A 22,928-nucleotide genomic window follows, 5' to 3' on the forward strand; every position below is an offset into this window, starting at 1 on the left:
AAATATAATTTTTAAACATACTATTTTTAAGGAACATAAATGTTCACACAAATAGTTATTTTTAAAACCATAATTTCTGCTAGTTGGGGGTAACTGAAAAACATCAGTCAAGAAAGATAAAATTTAACTAAATATTTGAAGGAGCACAATTGTGGCATGAAATTGAACCAAACTGAGGAGTCAAAAAACAAAAACAACAAACAAATAAAAAACATAGCTTAGAAAGTTGCTTTTCAGAAGAACTGGCTGTGCTGGTTTCCAAAGACAGCCAAGAAAGCACATGATCAAGGGGGCCTTACAGATCAGCATAAGCAGCCCTCTCAGGAAGTGGCAGCATTACCTCTCCCTGCTACAACAGCCACCATGCCTTTCAACAGGCTGTACAACTAACCACATTCCCAAAACACACAGAAAATAAGTCTTCCAATAACTCACTATGCATGAAAATGTTCTGCTTTCTGAATTTTCATAAAATGATATTTACTGACACACAAAAATTTCACAGATTTTACTTCTACATCTATAACCAAGTTTTAGGGACTTTTGAGCTATCCTTTTTTCTTTTTTTATTGGAAGGATAACATATACTTGTAAAAATTTAAATATAACAAGATTATATAAAGGAAAAATAAAAGTCTCCCATCTCTGTTCCCTAGAAACACATTTATCAGTATAGTATGTATCAATAGACAAATAGCTATATAGATACATTTATCTGTACATATTTCTATATGCACACAGAAAAAAACTATATATAACATTCATCAGAAATGTGCTTTCTTTACTCAACTGTGTATTATAGACCTTCTTCCACATCAAAATAAATAAAACCTTCCACCAGAATAAAAAAAGGTTTTTATCAAGTAAAATTAACGCTCCAAGAAGAAAGACCAAGTTTATCCTATTCACAATTATAAGAGAAGTGATTCTCTCTTCTAAATCAGAATTCCACTTCTAATGATAAATTCTCTTCTTGAGTAGTTCACCAAAGTTCTCAGATATAATAGTGGAATAGAATCTTATACTTCTAGCTGCCAAAGAACCTCAGTTAACCAATTTTTCATGCTTCAAGTAAAACTGCACAATAATTTGATCATTAGCCTATAGTTAATTAAAAATTGGAATTTTCAAAGGCTTTGGGTTTTTTCTCACATATCAGAGCTGGAGAAGTAGTTGAAGAGCAGGGATAGCAGAGCAAGGCTGATAGTTTCATGAGCCGGAATGCAGATACAAGCAAGCTGAGATGGGAGCAGGCAGCTGCAAGCAAGTATAGAAACCAGAAACAGGAACACAGCAAAACTGACACCAAAGGAAATCATCAACAAAATGAAAAGGCAATTTTCTACAGAATGTGAGAAAATATCTCTAAATCATATATCTGATAAGAGGTTAATATCCAAAACATATGAAAAATTCATACAACTCAGTAGGAAAAAACCAAATAACCAAATTAAAAAATGGGCAGAGAAACTTCCAAAGAAGTCATACAGATGGCCAACAGCCACATGAAAAGGTACTTATCAACACTAATCATCAGGGAAATGCAAATCAAAACCATAATGAGATTATCAACTTATACATGCTAGAATGGCTATTATCAAAAAGACAGAAATAGTAAGTGTTGGTAAGGATGAAGAGAAAAGGCAACCCTTGTGCATTGTTGGTGGGAATGTAAATTGGTGCAGCCACTATGGAAAAGAATATAGAGGTTCCTCAAAAAATGTAAAACAGAACTACCATGTACTACAGCAATTCCATTTCTGGGTATTTATCCAAGAAAACAAAAACACTAACACAAAATGACAACTGCTCCCATATATTTACTGCAGCCTTACTTACCATAGCCAAGATATGCAAACAACCTAAGTGTCCACCGATGAATGAGTGAAGATGATGTGGTGTATATATACACACACATACATATATATATGTATATATGTATGTGTGTATATATATATATAATGGAATATCATTCAGCCGTAAAAAAAAAAAGAATAAAATCTTGCCATTTGTGACAACATGGATGGACCTCAAGGGCATTATGCTAAGTGAAATAAGTCAAACAGAGAAAGACAAATACCAAATGATCTCACTTGTATGTGTGACCTAAAAAACAAAACCACCAAGTTCATAGATACAGAGAACAGCTTAGTAGTTGCCAGAGGTGGGGGGTGGGTATAAGCAAAATGAGTGAAGGTGGTCAAAAGGTACAAAATTCCAGTTATAAAATAAGTAAGTCATGAGGATGTAATATACAGCATGGTGACAAACTACAGTTAATGATAATGTATTGCATATTTGAAAGTTGCTAATGACAGTAGGTCTTAAAAGTTCTCATCACAAGAAATAAGTTTTGTAACTATATATGGTGATGGATGTTAACTAGACTTACTGTGGTGATCGTTTGGCAGTATATAAAAATTTGAATCATGATGTACACCTGAAACTAATATAGCGTTATATGTCGATTATACCCCAATTTAAAAAAAAAATTTAAAAATTAATTTAAAAAAAAAACAGCAAAGTTAACACCTATAGTGTGATTGGTCAGGGTAACAGCTAAATCAAAAAGCAAAGAGGCTGGGTCCAATAGTGACTGTTGGAAATGAAAATATGAGCAAAAGAAATGCATATACATGTTTATGGCAGATGCTATTTTGTTTGCATTATTCAATACTCTCTTCCTTCTAAAAGGATGACATTCTACTGTTATGTGCCTTGCCATTCCTCCTGCAGGGGGAACCCCCCCCCCACCTCACTGTCCACTTAACTTGTTTTGGTTACTCAATGTATGCCACATCTAAACAGAAGCTTTATGAAGCATCAGGCACTTCCTCCAGGGCTTTTGATCTTTCCCTCTGCCATAAGAATAGGAAATGGAAATGTCCTATGTAAGTACTTCTCCTTTAACCTGATTCCAGAATGAGAAGACACTTAAAGCAGGGCCATAGCTGACCACAAGCTACCAGCCATGTGAATGAAAAATTAATGTTTTGTTGTTGCAAGCCCCTAAGATTTTGTTACTATAATAAAGTTGACAGGAATTAGTATGTAGAAGTGGGGTGCTGTTATGTGGCCCTATCATCAGCACCACATAGCAGGTGGTATGGAAATTGCTATTTGGAGCTAGAAAAATGGTGACTATGTTATACAGGGATCAAATATTTGGTGACATTGTCACCTGTAATAACTTACACAACTGGTAATAAACCTATTGAATGTATAGCTTTGGGTGAAGAAAATGCAAACCAAAATATTATTAGTGTAACTTGGTCATTACTAACTGTATTTAACAAGAGTCTACAAAAGAGGTGAGCTCATGAAAAAAACAGACTTGTCTTCTAGCAGGATACAAGGGAAAACAGAGAACCCAGAAATCCTAGGAGTCGCCATCCTGGAAGCTACAACTGTTTCTCATCTCTACTTCAGATGAAATTTGAAAATACTCTGTGCAACAAAGGCCAAATAAGACTCAGTCTTGAGGTAAAGAAATGGCTCAGAAAAATGTGACTCCATGAAAGCCTGATAAGCAAAAGGTATCATCCACAAAAAGGATAAAAATCAGAGACTTTTAGAGATAGCTGTATTATCAAAAGCACCACCAACTAGGTTTTAAAAGGACCGTGACTGTTAAATACAAAAGCAATAAAACAACAAACATGAAACAATCTCTGGGCTGCAGTCACCTGGATTCGATGGCCTACTCTGTGTGGCCCCTTCACAGAGATGGCTGAAGTCTGGGCTCAGTGTGACTCTGGTACAGTTGAATCAAATGACCTCTCTCACCCCTTCTTCCTCTCCCAGCTGAATCAATCAATTTCTTTCCCTCTCCTTCTCTTATGTCTCTTTCTCTGCATTTTCAGGCCTTCTCACTCACTGTTTCTTCCATGTGGTCTTCCCAGCAGGACTGCCAAACTTCTCACATGGTGGCTTAGGTCTTCCAAAAATGCAAAAGTGGAACCTGCCAGGGCTTCTTAAAGCTTAAGACCAGCCCTGGTATATAGCATCACTTTTACCATATTCAATTCATTAAAATGAACCAAGGTCAGCTTAGATTCAGTGCCTAAAGGCATGAATACCTGCAAGCCAGTTTATTGGGGGCCATCTTTGGAGACCAGCTGCCACATTACACAATAAATATGAATTAAATAAACTCATATGTTAATAACCTCTCACTGTAACAGATCACATTCTTACTGTGGTAGAGATGGGCACACAATGGTTTAAAGTCATCATCCCTATTTTCATTATCGAACAGCATTTATATAGTCATGATTTTCACATATTATTCCAAAAAAGGAAAATTAACTAAAAATAAACCTCTTGGCAGGATTAATACAGAAAGATCTTATTTCAAAGATTTTGGTTCTGTATCATTGTTGCAGTTTTATAAAAGAAAGTTTAATGTGAGGAAGTAGGTGGATTGACAATGGTAATTAAAATTGTGTGGACTTAGACAAAACCCCACATTAAAGTAGAAAACTCAGGTATTTGTAAATCAGGACCCGGTTCTAGTTCCAGTTTTGAAGACTAACACTAACTAGGTGTTTGATTTTGGAAAAGTCTCTAAATTTCAGTTTTCTCAACTATAAAATAAAAATATGGGAACAAATAGTTTTCAAACATTTTCTAGCTTCTGTCTCCTTAATTCAAAAACAGCTCTATTCACAGGAAGCAGGGAGAAAGGATATGCGTGGGGGGCAGGGGAGGGTAGGGAGTGTGTCCGGCCATTCCCCAATCAGAGTGCTTTTGCATTAAATACTGAATTTTCTTTGGCAGAGGATTGCATTTAAACAAATGGTTCTGTAAATAAAATATATTTGAAATGAGAGATCTGGCCCAAGTCCCCCATTTTATAGATGATGAATTTTATAGATGTTGCCCCTTTCTACCCCTTTCCCTCTGACTTCTTAGTGCCTGTCATCCTCTTGTTGCTTCATACAACACCCCACCCCTACAGTGGCTCCCTACTCCCACCTGCCCTACTACCACAGTACTCTGTGCTTAAATGAGGCCCGACTTCATGGAGAATGAGGAATTCAAGATGAAAAGCTGCATGTGATTTCAAACACACATGTTGATGACAATGATCACTGAGTGAAAAATACAGAGAAGAAAATTGGTTCTAAATTCCTACCCCTGTTAATATTTTAGAAGTGATGATAAGGGAGAATAAACCAATAAAATATTCTCAAAATCACGCTGTATTATACACATCTTGTAGGACTCAAGGGTTCAATTTAAAAAATTACTCTGCTTAAAAAATAAACAGTATGTTGTTTCCCACAAGAAGCCCTGACTGGAGGTTTAGTTGGGAAGTACTTCACTTGGTAGTGTAAAAATTTTAAGAACACAGGAACTAACAATGTTCCATTGCAGTCTGATGGGTTCTCTCTGTTCCTTCTGAAACACACAAATAATTGCCAAGTTAACGAATCTCACATTTCCACTCTAATTAAATGAAACAACACTTTACTCTTCCAGATCCTTATCAAGATATATATTCAAATTGTCTATGCTGGAAGCAATAAATGTACATCTTTCATAATCATCCAACTGTCTACAGGGCTTTTCAAATATCTTTGTGTTGATATGCAAACAGTATATATAACATTTCTGGTCACTAAAGTCTCCTGGTTCCCATTAATAGTGCTATAAAACAAGGATAGTTACTTTTTTTTTTAGATTTCACAATAATAGGAATGTACTATCTTATTAACAGGAATCTTTTTTCCACTGAATCTTTAATTCAGGTTTAGGAGATACTGGCAGACTTTAATATCTTGACAACATTAGATCATTGTAAAGTTAGCTATTCTTTTTTTTTTTAACATTTTTTATTGATTTATAATCATTTTACAATGTTGTGTCAAATTCCAGTGTTCAGCACAATTTTTCAGTCATTCATGGACATATACACACTCATTGTCACATTTTTTTCTCTGTGATTTATCATAACATTTTGTGTATATTTCCCTGTGCTATACAGAGTAATCTTGTTTATCTATTCTACAATTTTGAAATCCCAGTCTATCCCTTCCCACCCTCCACCACCCTGGTAACCACAAGTCTGTATTCTCTGTCCATGAGTCTATTTCTGTCCTGTATTTATGCTTTATTTTTGTTTGTTTGTTTGTTTTTGTTTTTGTTTTTTAGATTCCACATATGAGCGATCTCATATGGTATTTTTCTTTCTCTTTCTGGCTTACTTCACTTAGCTCTGTCAAGGTACACCAAATTTCTGTTAAAGAGTACTGAGAGAGTAATTCCCCTAGATATTCCTGTTACTCACAAGAAGGTATGCTGCACAGATACTGTTCCTGTATCAGTTAGGTTTGACCAGGGAAACAGGACCACCATGAGTGATATGAACAAGGAAATTACTATACAGATTAGACCTCACACAATTTGGAAAGAAGCTGAGGAAATAATGTCCCAGAAGGGGACAGCTAAAGAATCAGAGAAAAGGTGCTAAGACCACAAAGGGGAGCTGGTAAAGATTATGGAAGGTTGTTGACTTTGCATCTGGTGATGAGCCTAAAGTTGCTGAAGGTCAGCAGGGCAGGTAGTCGGGAAGAAGAGCTGAGAGTAAACTGTGGAGAGCAAGGACAAACCTGTGAGGACAAACTGGTACCAGTGTTGTCTGTTTCTCACCATTTCACACCTTGATTATATGGATGAACTGACCTAAGCCTTCCCCTCTGAAGCAGCACATACCCTAGACCTCTGGTCCAGGACTCAGAAAAGCTGAAAGAGAAATGGTAGGAGCTGGGGGTGCTGAGACCCTGGCTGCCGCCTCACCACCCAAAGGCTGCTGTCAGTGGAGTAGTGACAACAAGTATGAGCTGCCCCTGAGACTCTACACTAACCTTCCAAAAGTAAAGGCTTCGGCCTAACTCTGCTGCTCTCTAGATCTCAGGAAGATTTCTCATGTGACCAGCCCTAACCGGGAACCATGCAAAGAATAGAGTTCTGGAAAACACAGTTTCAACTTAGCTAAATTGGCACAATATAAAATTACCACATCATCTGGTAGTCCCTTCAAGTAAATTGATCCTAAGATGGATTTAAGCCTCTCAAAGACAACATATATTCATTCAATGATAAAGACTATAATACAGAATATTAATTACTGCATTTAGTTGCAAATTTTCCTCCAAATTTTTTCCTACCTAATATTAGAAACATTGCTACCAGCAAAGAGTTACTTATTTTGCTCTTACCAAGATAAACATCAATGTAAAGCAACATTCAACACCTTATCATTAGCTGAACAACTTCTTAATAGACAAAAAAATCTGCTTAATACTTCTCCATTTCCACCCACCTGCCTTTTATCATTTCAGCTCTCCTCATACTATCTTCTTTCTACTACTAGCACTCGTAAGTCAAAAAGGATTTAAACTCCAAACATGAGGCCTTTTTGCTCCTTCATGCAATGTGGCTTCTTCTCAGTACCTCTAAGTTTATCAATCAGGGTTGTATAAATCTGAACTGAACTTATCAATATGAATTGAGTTCACGTTCTTTCTCCCAGAGCTCTACGTCTCATGCAAATTAGGATATGAGGTATGTCACCCAACTCTACATCCCTGCAAACCCAACTCAGCTCTGACACTGGCAAATCCCTAATACACGATGGACTCCCAACAGGTGTCACTGCCCTTGTCAAAGAACTCCTCCAGGAAGTCACAAGCTCAGCTTTGCTTAAGGGCCCCTCTTGGCCCCCAGGGACACGCTCTCCTATACAAGGAGAATGTCCTCCTCCTCCCACTTGCCAGAAGCATTAAGAGTGACCCCAGGCACGTAGATGATTTAATGGGCTGTTCTGGAAAGCACAGCTTTTTCAACTATATTCCCCTCACTCTGGGTACTTTCTGACAGGATATTTTCTCAGTAGTGGTATCTGCTAATAACTTCACTGGCTAAATGTTATCTTTATGGTATGGCAAAAGTCACGAGAATTGGAGTAGAAGATCCAAGTCTGCGTTCTAGCATCAGTGCAGAACTACACCCTACAGGGTGGTGCTGTAAAGTGGATATGAGATAATGGATACCCTATCCTCACCCATAATGACCCTGACCCTAACCAGTCCATTATCCAGCTCTTCGGTAAGGAAACAGCTTCCTCTTGCACTGGGCCACACCACTTGGGTGATATAGTACTTGTAGGATTTCATAGCCACTTCTGGGACCATCTCACACCACACAGGCCCTGCTGTCATCCTGCCCAACCATGCTTCACCCCACTTACTGTGAGGTGGTAGGTTTTCCATATTTAGGGTGAGGATTGTTCTTCCTTATCCCTCTCTCTCAGGGTTATTGCTATCCCTCCCTGTGGTCCAGCTTTACATAACTCAGGATTGGAAGTAACATAAAAAGATCAAAGCAAAAAGAGTATATGTTACATGATATCAATATTTATTAACACGGGACATGCTTTTCTCCTCTCTAGGCTTTATTTTATGTCACCTAGGGTCAACAACTTGCTTTTTTTTTTCCTAATAATATTCCTAAGATCAAATATTTGACTTCATTTTCCCTATTTTTTTTCTCAAAGCTACCTTAAGTATTCTTTATAATAAAAGGTAAGCATATAACCAAACATAGCTTAATGAAAATTAAACCTAATGTCTGCTACATTTACATTAACATTGCATAGAAATAAGTATGTGGAAGCTATCTCCATCATCAATAGCAGTTGCCAGACTTATATTTTGCACAGGTAGAGACTACTGAAGCACAATAAATTTTAGTTTCCTTCTCTCTCTTCCTCCATCCTGACCTTGTCCACATCCTTAGTAACCAGACTCTGAGGGGCCTGTAATCAGTAGATTACACACAATCAAAAATACCAACTTTTATTTTAAAATGTTAAACTTACTACAGGCTGATCAATAAAGATCAAATACGAATTCTTTAAACATGCAATGTTTGAAATTGGAAAATTTTGGTTATAACTAATATTTTCTAAGTTGTAAGAGCATTTCATGAAGATGTTGCCTGTTTCAAATACTGAATGAGATCTTCTCTCTCACTCTTCTTTTTAAGACCAGCAAAGACCATTTTAGTTCCAGGGATATATTTCTTTGGGTTCTCCAAATATTCCACCAGAGTCTCCTCTCCCCAGATAACACCTATAAAGGTGAAAATAAGTTTTAAATTTGTGTAGTTACATCTGTAAGGCTTACTTTCTGATGTGACCTACATTTGTGAACAATGATTCCTCTTGGACTCCTAGGAAGACTATTATAACTGGCAATACTTACAGGTTCTGACCTACAAGAAAATTCCAAAATTAGTCTCTGGTGAGCTACTCTTTGGCTTCCTTGTAGAAGTCCAAAGCTGTTTAAGATTCTCTAAGGTACATCAATGAACTACCAACCCAGACACATTGTGCCTAAGCTGTACGCCATCCTCCTAGAATCAGAGTTCCTTCTAGAAAATATCTTCGAGATCACTTAATCCAAACCCTCATTTTGCAGAGGAGTAAACAATGACCCAAAGAAAGGATAATAACTTATCCTAAAATGACAAGGCTACATAGAGTCAAGAACCTGTGACTATAACTCAAATTTCCATGTTTTCCTGCAAATCATACCAAACTGCCTCTGTCCAGATCTCAATCAAAATTCCTGATTTCAGGAATCCAGTTTTACAATGAGAAACAAAGGTTGCCTCTGACTTTTTTCCTTTCTAAAACCAGTTGAAAAGAACATGAACAGAGAAACAGAAATGCTAACTCCAGTTTCAAAAAAGAATCTGAGGAAGTACCTATATCCCCAAACTTGATACAATTAGAAGACTACCAAGGACATAAAACCTGGACCAGAGTGAAAGGACACCTCCTGTCACTAATGATTTCAAAAGAAGAAGACAAAAGTTCTCCAAAGTAGGTGACAAATCATGAGGGACAGAGTCATAACCCTGTTTGGAGCAAAAAGAATAGAATGTTTACTGGCTTGCTGTGAAAGTCTCCCTAAATTCATTTTGACACCATGGAGGGGCAGGGGAGCCAGGATTAAAGAAGAAAACACAGGCATGCCATCTTTAAAAGAAAGATTCTATCTTATTACAGGATAAAAGAGAAACTTAAGGTGTTGGATAACCCTACAGCTGCCGGTCTTTGTCAACTAAAGAGGCAAATAACCCCCCAACAAACATACACATGTACACAAATCTCTAACACATAACTGTGTTATAACTAATTGGAACACTCAGATTCTCTCTCTTAGGAAGAATTGTCTTCATCAAAAGAAGAGTAATAATCAAAAAGGAATCAGCACAAAAGAGTATTGAAAACATATACACACAACATACACACACATAACAGAAAAGAATATAAAAAACAAAAGTTAAACGAAAAATACACATCAGAAATTATATACATTAAGCAGATAAAAACCATGAGCAATTCCCATGGACTCAAAAAAGGTCTTTATGAATCAAGGGCTTATAGCAGAGCTACAAATGTTCAAGGAGAAAATGATAAAACAAAAAGATATAAATGACAGCAGAAAGAATAGATGCTGATAGCACAATCAGTCTTGAAAATATTGATAAAAACAAAATGAAAAGCTTGAACAATCAAGGAAAATACCAGATATAGAAGATATTTAGACAAAAGATATTCAAAATATGCACAATTGATGGCCCAAGTAAGATTTCCTAAACAAATAAATGAAATCTATAAAATTATTAAAACATATAATTCAAGAAAATTTTCAAAAATAAAAGTCTTAAATCTACCAGTTGGAAGAATGTATTCCCAGGAAAATATGAAATAGATCAATCAAGGCTTCCAAATAGCCTACTAAATTACTAAATTTCAGTAAGATTTTTACTGAAACTTAGAGGGAATAGAATAAAAATAAAACCAAGTAATTTATAATGAAAAACAGTCAGCTTCAGATTTCTCCAAAGAATAATTCAAAATGAAGCATACAAAATCCTGAGGAATTAGAAGGGCCATCCAATTATTTTATGTCTAGCCAAAATATTCAAGGTCAATGGGAATCCATAGATGTTTTCAAATGTCAAAGAACTAGGGTAAAATGGTTCTAATAATTCTTTCTTGGTATAACTACTGATAGGTAATTTTCCATCAACCAAAAGATAAACACTATGGTAAAAGCTGGGAAAATACACTAATACAATTTAAATGCAGGACAAATGTTAAAGCAAATATGGTAATTAGAGTTACATAGGATATAAATTATATATATAATATATATTATATTATACATATATCATGTCAGAGTAGAAATAACAACGTAAGTAGTAAGAGTTAAGAGACAGTATGAAAAAATGGGATGTTGTATAACTACTTTGATTTTCTCATCCTTCACAGTGAAGAATGAACAGATCTTGCTTAAAGTAGATAAATAATAGAGGCATTTAACTTAAAGTATAAATGTAGCCACTAAAATTATAAAGAATAATATTACCATTAAAAATTAGTTGGTAAAGGGAAAGGAATAGGGGAGAACAGGGAGACGTGAACATACATAATTTCCTATGACTCATACTGGGAAGTACACTTCTGAACTATTTGAATTTTCATATAATCTACATGGATTTCAAAATATTTTTTAAGTTATTAGTACATTTATGATTTGATGTGTCCTATTGCCTCTTTTAACAGATTTGACAGGACAAAAGGCAAAAGATAAAGATTAATTTCTTATAATAAATTAGTTTATCAAATATGTTAATCCTATGATATAATTTAAAGGTCCAACAAGACTTGAGTTTGAATCTTAGTTGTATCATTTGTTAGCATAGAACCCTCAGCAAATCATGAGTTAATTTAAATAATTTGTTTCTAAAACCGACTTCAATTATCACTGACCCAAAAATGCAAATAGCATATAGTAATTCAACAATACCTATAAAGTATTATTCTCAAAAGAAAAATTTTATCTGTTTACTGATGTTTTTCAAAAAAACAACATAGGTGCTAAACATCACTAATCATTAGGAAAATGCAAACCAAGATCACCAGGAGATACCACGTTACACACCTTAGGAAAGCAATTATCAACAAACAGACAAAAATCAAAATAACAAGTGTTGTCTGGGATGTGGAAAAATTGGAACCTTCTGTATTGCTGGTGGGAACATAAAATGATACAGCCTCTGTGGAAAATAGTACACTTATTTCTCAAAAAATTAAACACAGAATTATCATGATTCAGCAATTCCATTTCTGGGTACTGCACCCAAAGGAAGTGAAAGCAGGGACAAATATTTGTACACCCATGTTCACAGAGCATTATTCACAATAGCCAAAATTGTAAGCAATCAGAGTGTCCACTGATAGATAAATAAAGAAGATGTGGTATATACATACAATGGAATATCACTCAGCCTTTAAATGGATGGAAATTATGACACATGGTACAGCATGAATGAACCCTGAACATTTTATGCTAGGTGAAATAAGCTAATCACAAGAAGACAAGCACTATATGATTACATTTATATAAAGTATTTAGAGTAGTCAAATGCAGAGACATAAAGTAGAATGATGATTTCCAGAATCTGTGTAATGGCTACAAAGTTTTAGTTTGGGAAGATAAAAAAGTTCTGGAGATGGACAGTAGTTACAGCTGCAGAACAATGTAAATGTGCTTAATTCTACAGAACTGTACATTTAACATGGTTAAAGGTCTTCTGCCCATTTTTGGATTGGATTGTTTGGTTTTTTTGATACTAAGTTACATGAGCTACTTATATATTCTGAAAATTAAGCCCTTGTCAGTCACATCATTTGCAAATATTTTCTCCCATTCTCCAGTGAAGACATATAAGCGGCCAATAGGCACATGAAAAAATGCTCGATATCACTAATTATCAGAGAAATGCAAATCAAAACTAGAATGAAGTATCACTTTGCACCAGTCAGAATGGCCATCATTAAAAAGTCCACAAATGATAAATGTTGGAGAGAGTGTGGAGAAAAGGGAACCCTCCTGCACTTTGGTGGAAATGTAGTCTGGCGCAGCCATTATGGAAAACAGTATGTAGAGTCCTCAATAAACTAAAAAGAGACTTACCATATGATCCAGCAGCCCCATTCCTGGGCATATATTCAGAGGGAACTCTAACTGAAAAGACACATCACATGTACCCCAATGTTCATAGCAGCATTATTTACAAGAGCCAAGACATGGAAACAACCTAAATGAACCCTTCTTTTGACAGTGTGCACTCAAAAAGGAAAAAATAGTGCACAAGATGCCAACTCCCCTTATTAAATCCTTCTCCTATAACAAGGTGTGCAAAAGCTTAATCAGATAAGGTATTTTAGTCTATACAAGCACTATAAAACCCATTAAGAAATTTTAAAATACTAAATTCACATTACTTATGAAGAGGACTTACAACTGCAAATAATCTATATTTAAAACTTTCCCAAAGACATCATAAGAAAATGCACACCAATATCCCTTATGCAAAGATCCTCAACAAAATAGTAGCAAGCTAAATTCAACAACATTGTTTAAAGAATTAAATATCATGACAAAGTAGGATTTATCCCAGGAATGCAAGAACAGTTCAACATCAGAAAATCAATGTAATACACCATGTTAATAGAACTGGGAAAAAAACATGATTATCTCAAAGATGCATTTGACAAAATCCAACACCTTTTCATGCTAAAAACATTCAACAAACTAGGAATAGAAGGAACCTTGATTAACATGAAAAACAGGACTTATGAAAAACCCACACCTAGTACCATATTCAAGGTAAAAAACTAAAACCTTACCCCCTAATATCAGGAACAAGACAAAGACACTCACTTTAACCAGTACATTCAGAAATCTACTGGAAGTGCTGCCAGAGCAATTAGGGGAGAATAAGAAATAAAAGCCACCCAAATTAAAAGGAAGAAATAAAATTATGTCTATTCACAGATGACATAATTCTGTATACAGAAAATCCTCAAGAATCCACAAAAAAATCTAGAGCTAGTAAGTGAATTTAGCAAAGTTGCACGGTACAAGATCAACATAAAAAGATAAGTTGTGTTTCTACATACAAGCAATGAACAATCTGAAAAAAAATTTTTAATTGTTTATAATAGTATCTAAAAGAATAAAATATGTAGGAATACATTTAACAAAGGACATAAAAGACTTGTACACTGAAAGTTACAAAACATTGCTAGAAGAAATTTAAGAAGACCTAAATAAATGGAAAGGTACCCTATGTTCATAGAATGGAAGGTTAATCCTATTAAAATGACAATACTCCCCAAAGCAATGTACAGATACAATGCAATCTCTATCAAAATTTCATAGGCCTTTTTTTTTGCAGAAATGGAAAAGGTAATCTTCAAACTCATGGAATTGCAAAGGGCCCTGAATAGCCAAAACAATACTGAAAAATAAAAACAAAGTTGGAGGGCCATTATTTCCCAATTTCAAAACTTACTACAAAGCTACAGTAACCAAAACAGTGTGGTACTGGTGTAAGTATACATATACAGACAAATAAATAAAAAATAATTGAAAGTCCAGATGTAAACCCTAACATATAGCCAATTAATTTTCAGCAAGAGTGTAAAGACCATTCAACTGTGAAAGAATCTCTTCAACAAACAGTGCTAGGACAACTAGATAATCATATGCAAAAGAATGAAATTGGACCACTACTTCACTCCATATAAAAAATTAGTGATAATTAATTCTGGTTAGTTAAAAGTGGGTCAGTGACCTAAATATAAGAGCTAAAACTATAAAACTAACAGAAGAAACATAGGATAAATATTTATGACCTTAAATTTGGTGATGGACTATTAGATTTAACATATAAAGCAGAAGAAACATAAACAACAAAAGTAGATAAATGGGCTTCATACAAATTAAAAATGACTGTGTATCAAAAGATATAATTTTTAAAAAATAAAGATTTTTTAAATCTACAGAATAAGAGAAAACATTTGCAAATCACTTACTTGATAAGGGTTTAGTGTCCAGAATACATAAAGAACTCATGTAACTCAGCAACCAAAAGACAAATAACCCAAATAAAAAATTTCACATAAGTAAGCATTTTTCCAAAGAAAATATACAAATGGCCAACAAGCATGAAACAATGTTCAGCATTAAGGATCATTAAAGAAATACAAAGCAAACTCATCAAACATTACCTCATATCCACTAAGATGGCAATTAAAAAAGAAAAACAAAAAATAACAAGTGTTGGTGAGCATAGGAGAAATAAGAATCCTCCTACATCACTGATGGGAAAGTAAAATGGTACATCCACTGTGGAAAACAGTTTGATTTTTCTTCAAAAAGTTAAACATAGTTAACTGACCTAGTAATTCCACTCCTAGGTATAGATTCAAAATAACTGAAAACAGGAACTCAAACACTTTTTCACAAATGTTCATAGTAGCACTATTCATAATAGGTAAAAGGTGGAAACATCAGCTGATTAATGGATAAACAAACTGTATTATATACACCAATGGAATATTACTCAGCCCTAAAAAAGGAATGAAGTACTGATACATGCTTCAACGTCAATGAAACTTGAAAATATTATGCTAAGTGAAATAATCAGGCACAAAAGGTCATATATTATATGATTCTTTTTATATGAAATATCCAGGGTAGGTAAATTCATAGAGACAGAAGATTAGTGGTTGCCAAAGGCTGGGGGTAGGAGAATATGGGGAGTGGTTACTTAATGTGTACAGGGGTTCTTCACGGATAATGAAAAATTTTTGAAACTACAGAGAGGTGGTGTTTGTACAATACTGTGAATGCACTAAAATGTTACTGAATTTCACATTTTAAAATGGCTAACTATATGTTATGTGAATTTCCTTTCAATTAGAAAAAAAAGAGAAATGAGGGGAGGATACAGCTCAAATGGTAGAGTGCATGCTTAGCAGGCACGAGGTCCTGGGTTCAATCTCCAGTACCTCCTCTAAAATTAAATAAATGAACCTAATTATCTCCCTCCCCACCTAAAAAATAAAAAATAAATAAAAAATAGAATTAAAAAAATGTTTTTAAGAAATAAAAAATAAAATAAAATATAAACCATTCCAAATTGTAGTGTAGTAGTGATCTGAAATTTGGGTCTGCGAGAAATGCTGGGATCCCAAGAACAGTTCAAAAAATAGTTGTACCCTATTTTTAAATGAATACTAACTATATAGATAGATATATAGATATTTCTAGGGGTAATAAATTGCTTTGCAATATATTAGTCTTTGCAATCATTTTTAATTTCAACCCTAAGATTGTCATCTATGCACCTTCCACCAAGAAAGAAATGACTGAATATACTTTTCAAATTATATAACATTCCCCACACCGTACTAAGAATCACCACTAGAAACAGAAAATTACCATTATGCCAATAAAACATAATTTGATTTTCAAATTTAGCTCATGCCTTTTCAAGATAAATGTACTGCATAAAATGAAATTCCTTGTATAGGCAAAAAACCTATGCTATAGAGGATTGCTAATTTCCCTGATCAAAAAGTTGACCAATCATCCGAACACAGATCTTACGATATAAATCAGTATTTCCATAATATAAACATGTGGATTTTATTTTTAATGCTGCAAATCAGGAAATTCTTATAATAACAAATCATGTGCTTTCTTCTTTGCTACAAAGTTTCTGGTTCTCTCCCACAACTGCCTAGTTTTTACCTTTGTTTTTGTTTGCATCAGAATAAGAAAATCCTGGTGCTTGTCCTGTTTTTCTGCCAAAAAGGCCACAGAGATTTGGACCAGTCTTATGTTTTCCACCTCTTTCCACTGTGTGGCACTGAGCACATTTTTGAACAAAGATCTTCTTGCCTGCCTCAGCATCTCCCATTTTGTTCTGCAATGAAAATTAAGCCACAGACCAAAGAAAATATCTGATTTGTAAAGCTAGACAAAAAGGAATTTCATCACTGTGAGGTAAATACTAACGATATTAAACAAAAATATAATTTAAAGCACACATGCTTTAAAATCTGAGTGCTCAAAATACAAACACATAGCATCCAACTATATGAAGACTTAATCATCTTATCACATTTATTTTAAATTTCTAGCTATAGCAACTTCAGAAACTATAGCTATTGGTATAAGCCTGGTTTTATTTCAGCCTTCAAACAATTATAATAATTTACCTAGCTCAACTATATTCTATTTTTTTCTCACTTCCAAAAAGTGCATGTGCAAAAAATGATGTGAAGCATATAGGTCTAAATTGGTATCCCCTTACTTAGAAATAAGGATAAAACAAATTGGAAAGGTGATTAAATATAATATTATAAGTACTTAAGTGCCTGCAATAATACACAGAACTATAAAATAAAAAACTATACAGAAAAGAGGTCACAGCAAGCTACAAGTAATACAGAATTTCCTATTTACTTTACACTCTCAGCTGTAAACAAATCATCAGACCAGATCAAGCATTACCTGAGAGCAATCAAATAACACTACGGAGTTCAGTCAGCATTAGTGCATATAGTGAGAAAATACATGGTTCTAAGTAGGGAAGATTTTATTATGTGGTGATAAATACATACAATAAATTTTGCATAAAGATATTTTGGTTAAGACTGCCAAAAATTCTGTTATGTACATAAATAAATGCTCTTCCATCTAAAATGATTAAAATAATTAAAATTTAAATAATTTTAACTTATTGAAAAAGTGTAGTTTGAAATGCTAATGAATGCAATACCTGGGTTTTGTTTTCCTACAGTTTGTGTTCTTTGAAGTATAGTGTTGGGGAGGTGGGAGTGGGGATGGAATTCAGCATAAGAGTTACCATTACAGAAATTACAATAATACCTAATTCTTTGACAGTACAACTATAAGCACATTTCTATCTTCATAACTCAGTTGAGAAATAGAAAATGATTTGTGTTATTCTGACAATATTGAAAAACAATACTGTTTAACTCTAACTATTACTCACAGAGAGGCTAGTACTTCATATACAGTAAACTGCAAAATTATTATCTTCCTAATTTTTTAACATCTAAGTAAAAACTCAAAACAGTGTCAATAATCCACTTAAAGGTAAGATAGAAGTTTTCTTTGGGCAGTATCCAAACAACTCAGCTGTTAAAGTGTTTAGGTCTGATAAAAGGGGGAGTAAGAAAACACATTTTACCCAAGAGAAATTAACTTTAAAATTCCAAACTTCAGTCAAAACGCTGCATTCAGTTTCTACCTATGTGAGTTTTATCAACTGTCTGTATAGGTACAGAATTCACTGAGCCTTTGTTCAGAACAGGGACCACAGTAAGGAAAACTTCAGTCACAAAAACAAATTTATGGCCTTTTAGCAAAATGCACTCACTATAAGAATAAAGTTTGTATAATATAAAAACAAAATGTCATCTCAGTACTAGTTAAAGAAAATTTCCAGTCTTTATATAAAGCAGAAAAATCAGATTGATTGTTATACCAATTAAATTTTACCGGTAATTCAGGAAACTAGACTTTATTTAAAAGGGAAAAAACAGAAACTTTTTTTTTACTTATGCAGATTTAACATGCAAGTCAGTTATAAGAAAATATCCACTGTCCCTATTCAGACTACCAGTACTTAACACAATTAAAACACTCACTACTGCCATCTTTAATCACTGCTGTGCAAATATCTATGACCTTCTTTAAAGTTCATTAAAACCAGTAAATTCAACAAAGGCAGCAAGGGAAGGGGCAGGAAAACTAGGAAGGATATCAAGGGAATTCCTTTTGTCTCATAATCACTTGGCACTAGTATTTAGTAATTAAGTAAATCTCACTAAAATAAGCAAAGATGTAACATCTAGTATGAGAATGACTGCTCATTCAAAAAGGAAGTAATTCTAAAGCTAAACAGACCAGGATAACAGTAACAAACACACATGCTTACTATATGCCAGGCATAGTCTAAGCCCTTTATATATTATTGTTTTTAATCCTCACACCAGCCAAGTGAGAAAGATACTACTAGTATCTCTACTTTTACAGACAAGGAAAATAAAGCACATAGACGTTGAGATGCTTGTTTAAAGTAACAAGTTGGTGAGAAGTACAGAGAGATGGTGAAAGGTAAGAGAAAGAGCAATATAAAATCTATAACCCTTTTAAGAGTAATCTAGGCAACCCGGTGTTGAACACACCGTATGACACATTGCAGATACTTAACTGTGTGAGCGTACTTAAAGAGGAGTGAGAAACTTTTTAATACTGGTACCTAAAATCACTGTCATTTCTAACTTTGCCTGTAAAAAGAGGAATGTGGTAAAGACAAGACACCATTAAATGTTTTAAAGTTTGCAAAACCCACATAATTGTAGTGATGAAAGGAGGGGAAGCTCACTAGACTGCTTTAAGGATGATTACTACATAGACTAAAAAAAAATTAAGTGGGATTCTGCATGTTGTAGTGAATAAAGTACTGAAGTAGAGTGCATCACAATGACGTGACCGTGGGTAAATCACTTCAAGTCCACGAACACACCCTTCCCCCTAGGTGTCTACAGCCTTTCCCCCCTTCTAAAATGCTGTCCTGGAACCTCTAATCCAGCTTTCCAACTCCCAATCTGGGCTCTTCCATGCCACATCCATTTGGAAGCTGACTTCTGCCAACCAAGGGCTGAAGATTGTACTCTGAATCAGCCCCACCCAGAAATCAGAGAGGCTGCAGAGACGCCTCTTGCTAGAAACAGTTTTCTGTTGCACTTATGGACATCCAGGACCCACCATGCTGGGGCTAAGGCGAGCTTCTTACTAGCCGGATGGTTGGAAACTCCTCCCTGGGCGAAGCCAGGCCCAAATTACACTGTGGTCCATAACCAGTGCTCAGACCACACAAGTGCCCGGCCCACTGCCCCCTAGCCAGTCCCATACTTACCACAGGGCCAGTGGCTCCGTCCTCCGCCTCCCCAGAGAACCTTTAAAGTCACTGCACTGCGCCCCAACTTCCAAGGCTGGCGGTCCTGCTGTAGCGCCTCAAAGACCAGCACCTCAGGCCGAGCCCGCATGTGCTTCCGGTGGACGTCAGCCAATGGCAGGCCAGGCTCCATCGGCGCTGCCGATTGGCCCCCAAATCCCGCAGGATCGCAACTCTCGCAGGAACTTAAAGCCTCGCACCGCCAAGCTGTCGCTGGCTGGCAAAATGTGACAGAGTGAGTATTCTTCCAGCGTAATAGTCCCAAGCCTATTTATCTGTGTATATTCACCACATGTACCAATCTTACTTGAGGTAGGAACTCAACGTTTTACGAAAGGTCCATTAGTATTTGATTGCAGGAATCAAATCACGTCAACGAAATAACGAAGTAAGTGCTTACTATGGGCAAGACACTGTGCCAAGCAACTTGGAAGGACAAACTGAACTGCAGCTCCAATTTTCTGTGAGTTATAATCCAGTGGAGGCAAGATTTAAATACATAAACAATTATAGTATTATAAATAAGCTACATTAAAAAAAAAAAACTGACAGCAAGGGGTCAAGCTGCTTGTTACTCGCCAAAAGAGCAGAATAGAGTATGAATAGAAACGGAGACAGAATGAGTCCTGAAAGAGCAAAGGAGGGAGTTATGAGGGAAGACGAGGATTTTGAAGATAGACAAGTGAAAAAATCAAAGCTGTGTCTAGGAAAATGTGAGAAGAGAAAGTTGTTTACCTGTGGTTACATAATTAATTCAGGCAGACTTGAGTAGTAAGTCTGTAACAGAGAAATAGGAATGTTAAAATAATTTAATTTATTAAATTTTCTGTATTAGGTAAATGCGAGATTCTAGTTCTCTAGACATGTCCAATACAGCTTTCTTACATGATGGAGGTGTTCAACGTGGATGCTACTATCGGCAAGTGTCTTTGAACACTTGAGGTGTGGCTAATGTGACTGAGTAACTGTATTTTTTATTATTTAATTATAATTAGTTTTATTAATTTTATTTTAATTTAAATAGCCACAATTACCAGATGGTTGAATGAAACTATATAAGTGGTACTTATGTGTTCTGCCCTATGAGCTACATATTTAAAAGACATATGTCATCAAATTGAGTCCAAAGGACCAGGTATACTGGGAAAAAAAGTAATGTTAAGTATTACTCTCAAACTCAAACAAAGACACATAAACTCAAGGGAAAAAAAGAAGACTACCATTTCTTGAGTGCCTACCATATGCCAGGCTAGGTGCCTGCCTACCTTATCAGTAGCCAGTAGCCTTACAGATGGGAAAAATAGAGATGGTATTCATACAGAACAGTCTGAAAGTTTCTAATTGATCACCGATGAATATCAGCAGTAAAATCTATTAAAAATTTGCAAATAAAGCAAAACATTTTTACTTAATTAAATATAATGTATGAAGACTAATAACAATAACCAGTAAGCCTCCTTGTAATTAGATGATAGCTCAGAGAAAGTTTGTAAAACAACAAGAATTTACTATTTTATCCTTTCATTTCAAAAATAAGTTACAAAGGTGGAGGATATAGCTCAGTGGTAGAGTACGTGCTTAGCGTGCACAAAGTCCTGGGTTCAATCCCCAGTACCTCCATTAAAAAAGTTATAATATCATCTGTTGTTTAAAAAAAATTAATAAGAATTGCAGAAGAAAAAATTTCAAGGGAAATATGACTTTCATGTGAAATAAATGTGTCTATCATTCTAATAATTGTGCATTATAGACTACATGTTCTGACTTAATTCAATCTACAAATGCCCAGCCCATCTTTAATGTAAGACCAATTAATATTCATTCTTTCAAACCTCAGAATTTTTAGCTATTTCAGTTACATGTGATTCATGTTCAAATATGATTTGATATAATTTGAAACATAACAAATCTGTCATTGAGTGAAGAAAATGTTCTAGAACTGCGGTGATAGTTGCACAACTCTGAATACTAAAAACCATTTAACTGACCACTTTAAATGGTGAGTTGTATGATATTTGAACTATATCTCAATATGTCTGTTTAAAATAAATAGATAAGTCAAAGAAAAAGTGTTTACTGTATTTTAGAAACTTATAATTAAAGTTCTTATTTTCCTTGAATATATGGTATTTCACATAATTAGATGGTAAAGAATTGTTGCTTTCCCAGCATTTCCCAAGATTTCTGATCCTGGTTTTGTTTCATATAATCTTTTATCCCTCCTAAAATAAAATTAACTGCTCTGGAAACATTTACTGCTCTAAAATTTTCAGGATACCAATCAGCAATCTTGTTCTACGAAGAACAGAAATTTCCCAGTCAGTGCAGTTCAAGAAAATTATACATTTTCCACTAGATGGCACTGGCGTTCAAATAGTATTGCTAGAATCTGCGCTTTCTTCACATCAATAAAATTATTACATTATCACATTGTTTTCATTCACTTTGATTGGTCTGGGTAAGATAAAGAGAAGCAGAAAGTTAAGGTACTTCCTTGACATGCTAAGTTCTAGGGTAAAGAGAGTCCTTATTTTATGGATGCAGAATGTAATGCAAGGAGAATATCACAATCTTGTGCAAAAGCCATGGTGAGAACCCCAAATCCCTGTTAGCTGCCATCATACAACTACACCATATCAAGAGTGGGGTAGTGGACACCATAGTCAAAGTGGACAAGAAAATTAATCTCTGTTTTGCATTGTAGACATATTATTTCATTTGATCCCTAAACTATTAGCTCCATATGTATTATCTCATGTCATCCTAACTATACAAGCCCAATCTATTAACTTCATGAGGCAAGTAGAGTGATCATTTTGTTTAATACTATATCACTTAAATATAGCACAGTGCCCAACATAAGTAGACAGGAGAGAATATTTCTTGCTTAATAAAATGAGTGAATTAATTAAGCAAGCTTCACAACTACACCATTTAGTAGGTAATATTATTTCTACTTTACAGTTGAGGAAACTAAAGTTGGAAATATGAAGTATTTT

General features: G+C 34.9%; 1 protein-coding gene across 1 annotated transcript in view; it reads right to left on the reverse strand.

Annotated features, from left to right (window-relative positions):
- The window catches only part of PDE11A (phosphodiesterase 11A), a 359,091-nt gene extending 339,103 nt beyond the window's left edge, over window positions 1-19,988 (reverse strand). The window contains exons 1-3 of the mRNA XM_006210207.4: window positions 19,891-19,988; window positions 16,689-16,863; window positions 8,846-9,137 (exon numbers count right to left, since the gene is read on the reverse strand). Coding sequence (XP_006210269.1) covers window positions 8,989-9,137; window positions 16,689-16,857 — 318 coding nt within the window. The 5' untranslated portion in view covers window positions 16,858-16,863; window positions 19,891-19,988 and the 3' untranslated portion in view covers window positions 8,846-8,988. Of the gene's footprint in view, window positions 9,138-16,688; window positions 16,864-19,890 lie in introns of the transcript that reaches the window.
- Window positions 19,989-22,928: the final 2,940 nt, after the last annotated feature.

This window comes from Vicugna pacos, chromosome 5 (assembly GCF_048564905.1).
Source record: "Vicugna pacos chromosome 5, VicPac4, whole genome shotgun sequence".
Lineage (NCBI taxonomy): Eukaryota > Metazoa > Chordata > Mammalia > Artiodactyla > Camelidae > Vicugna > Vicugna pacos.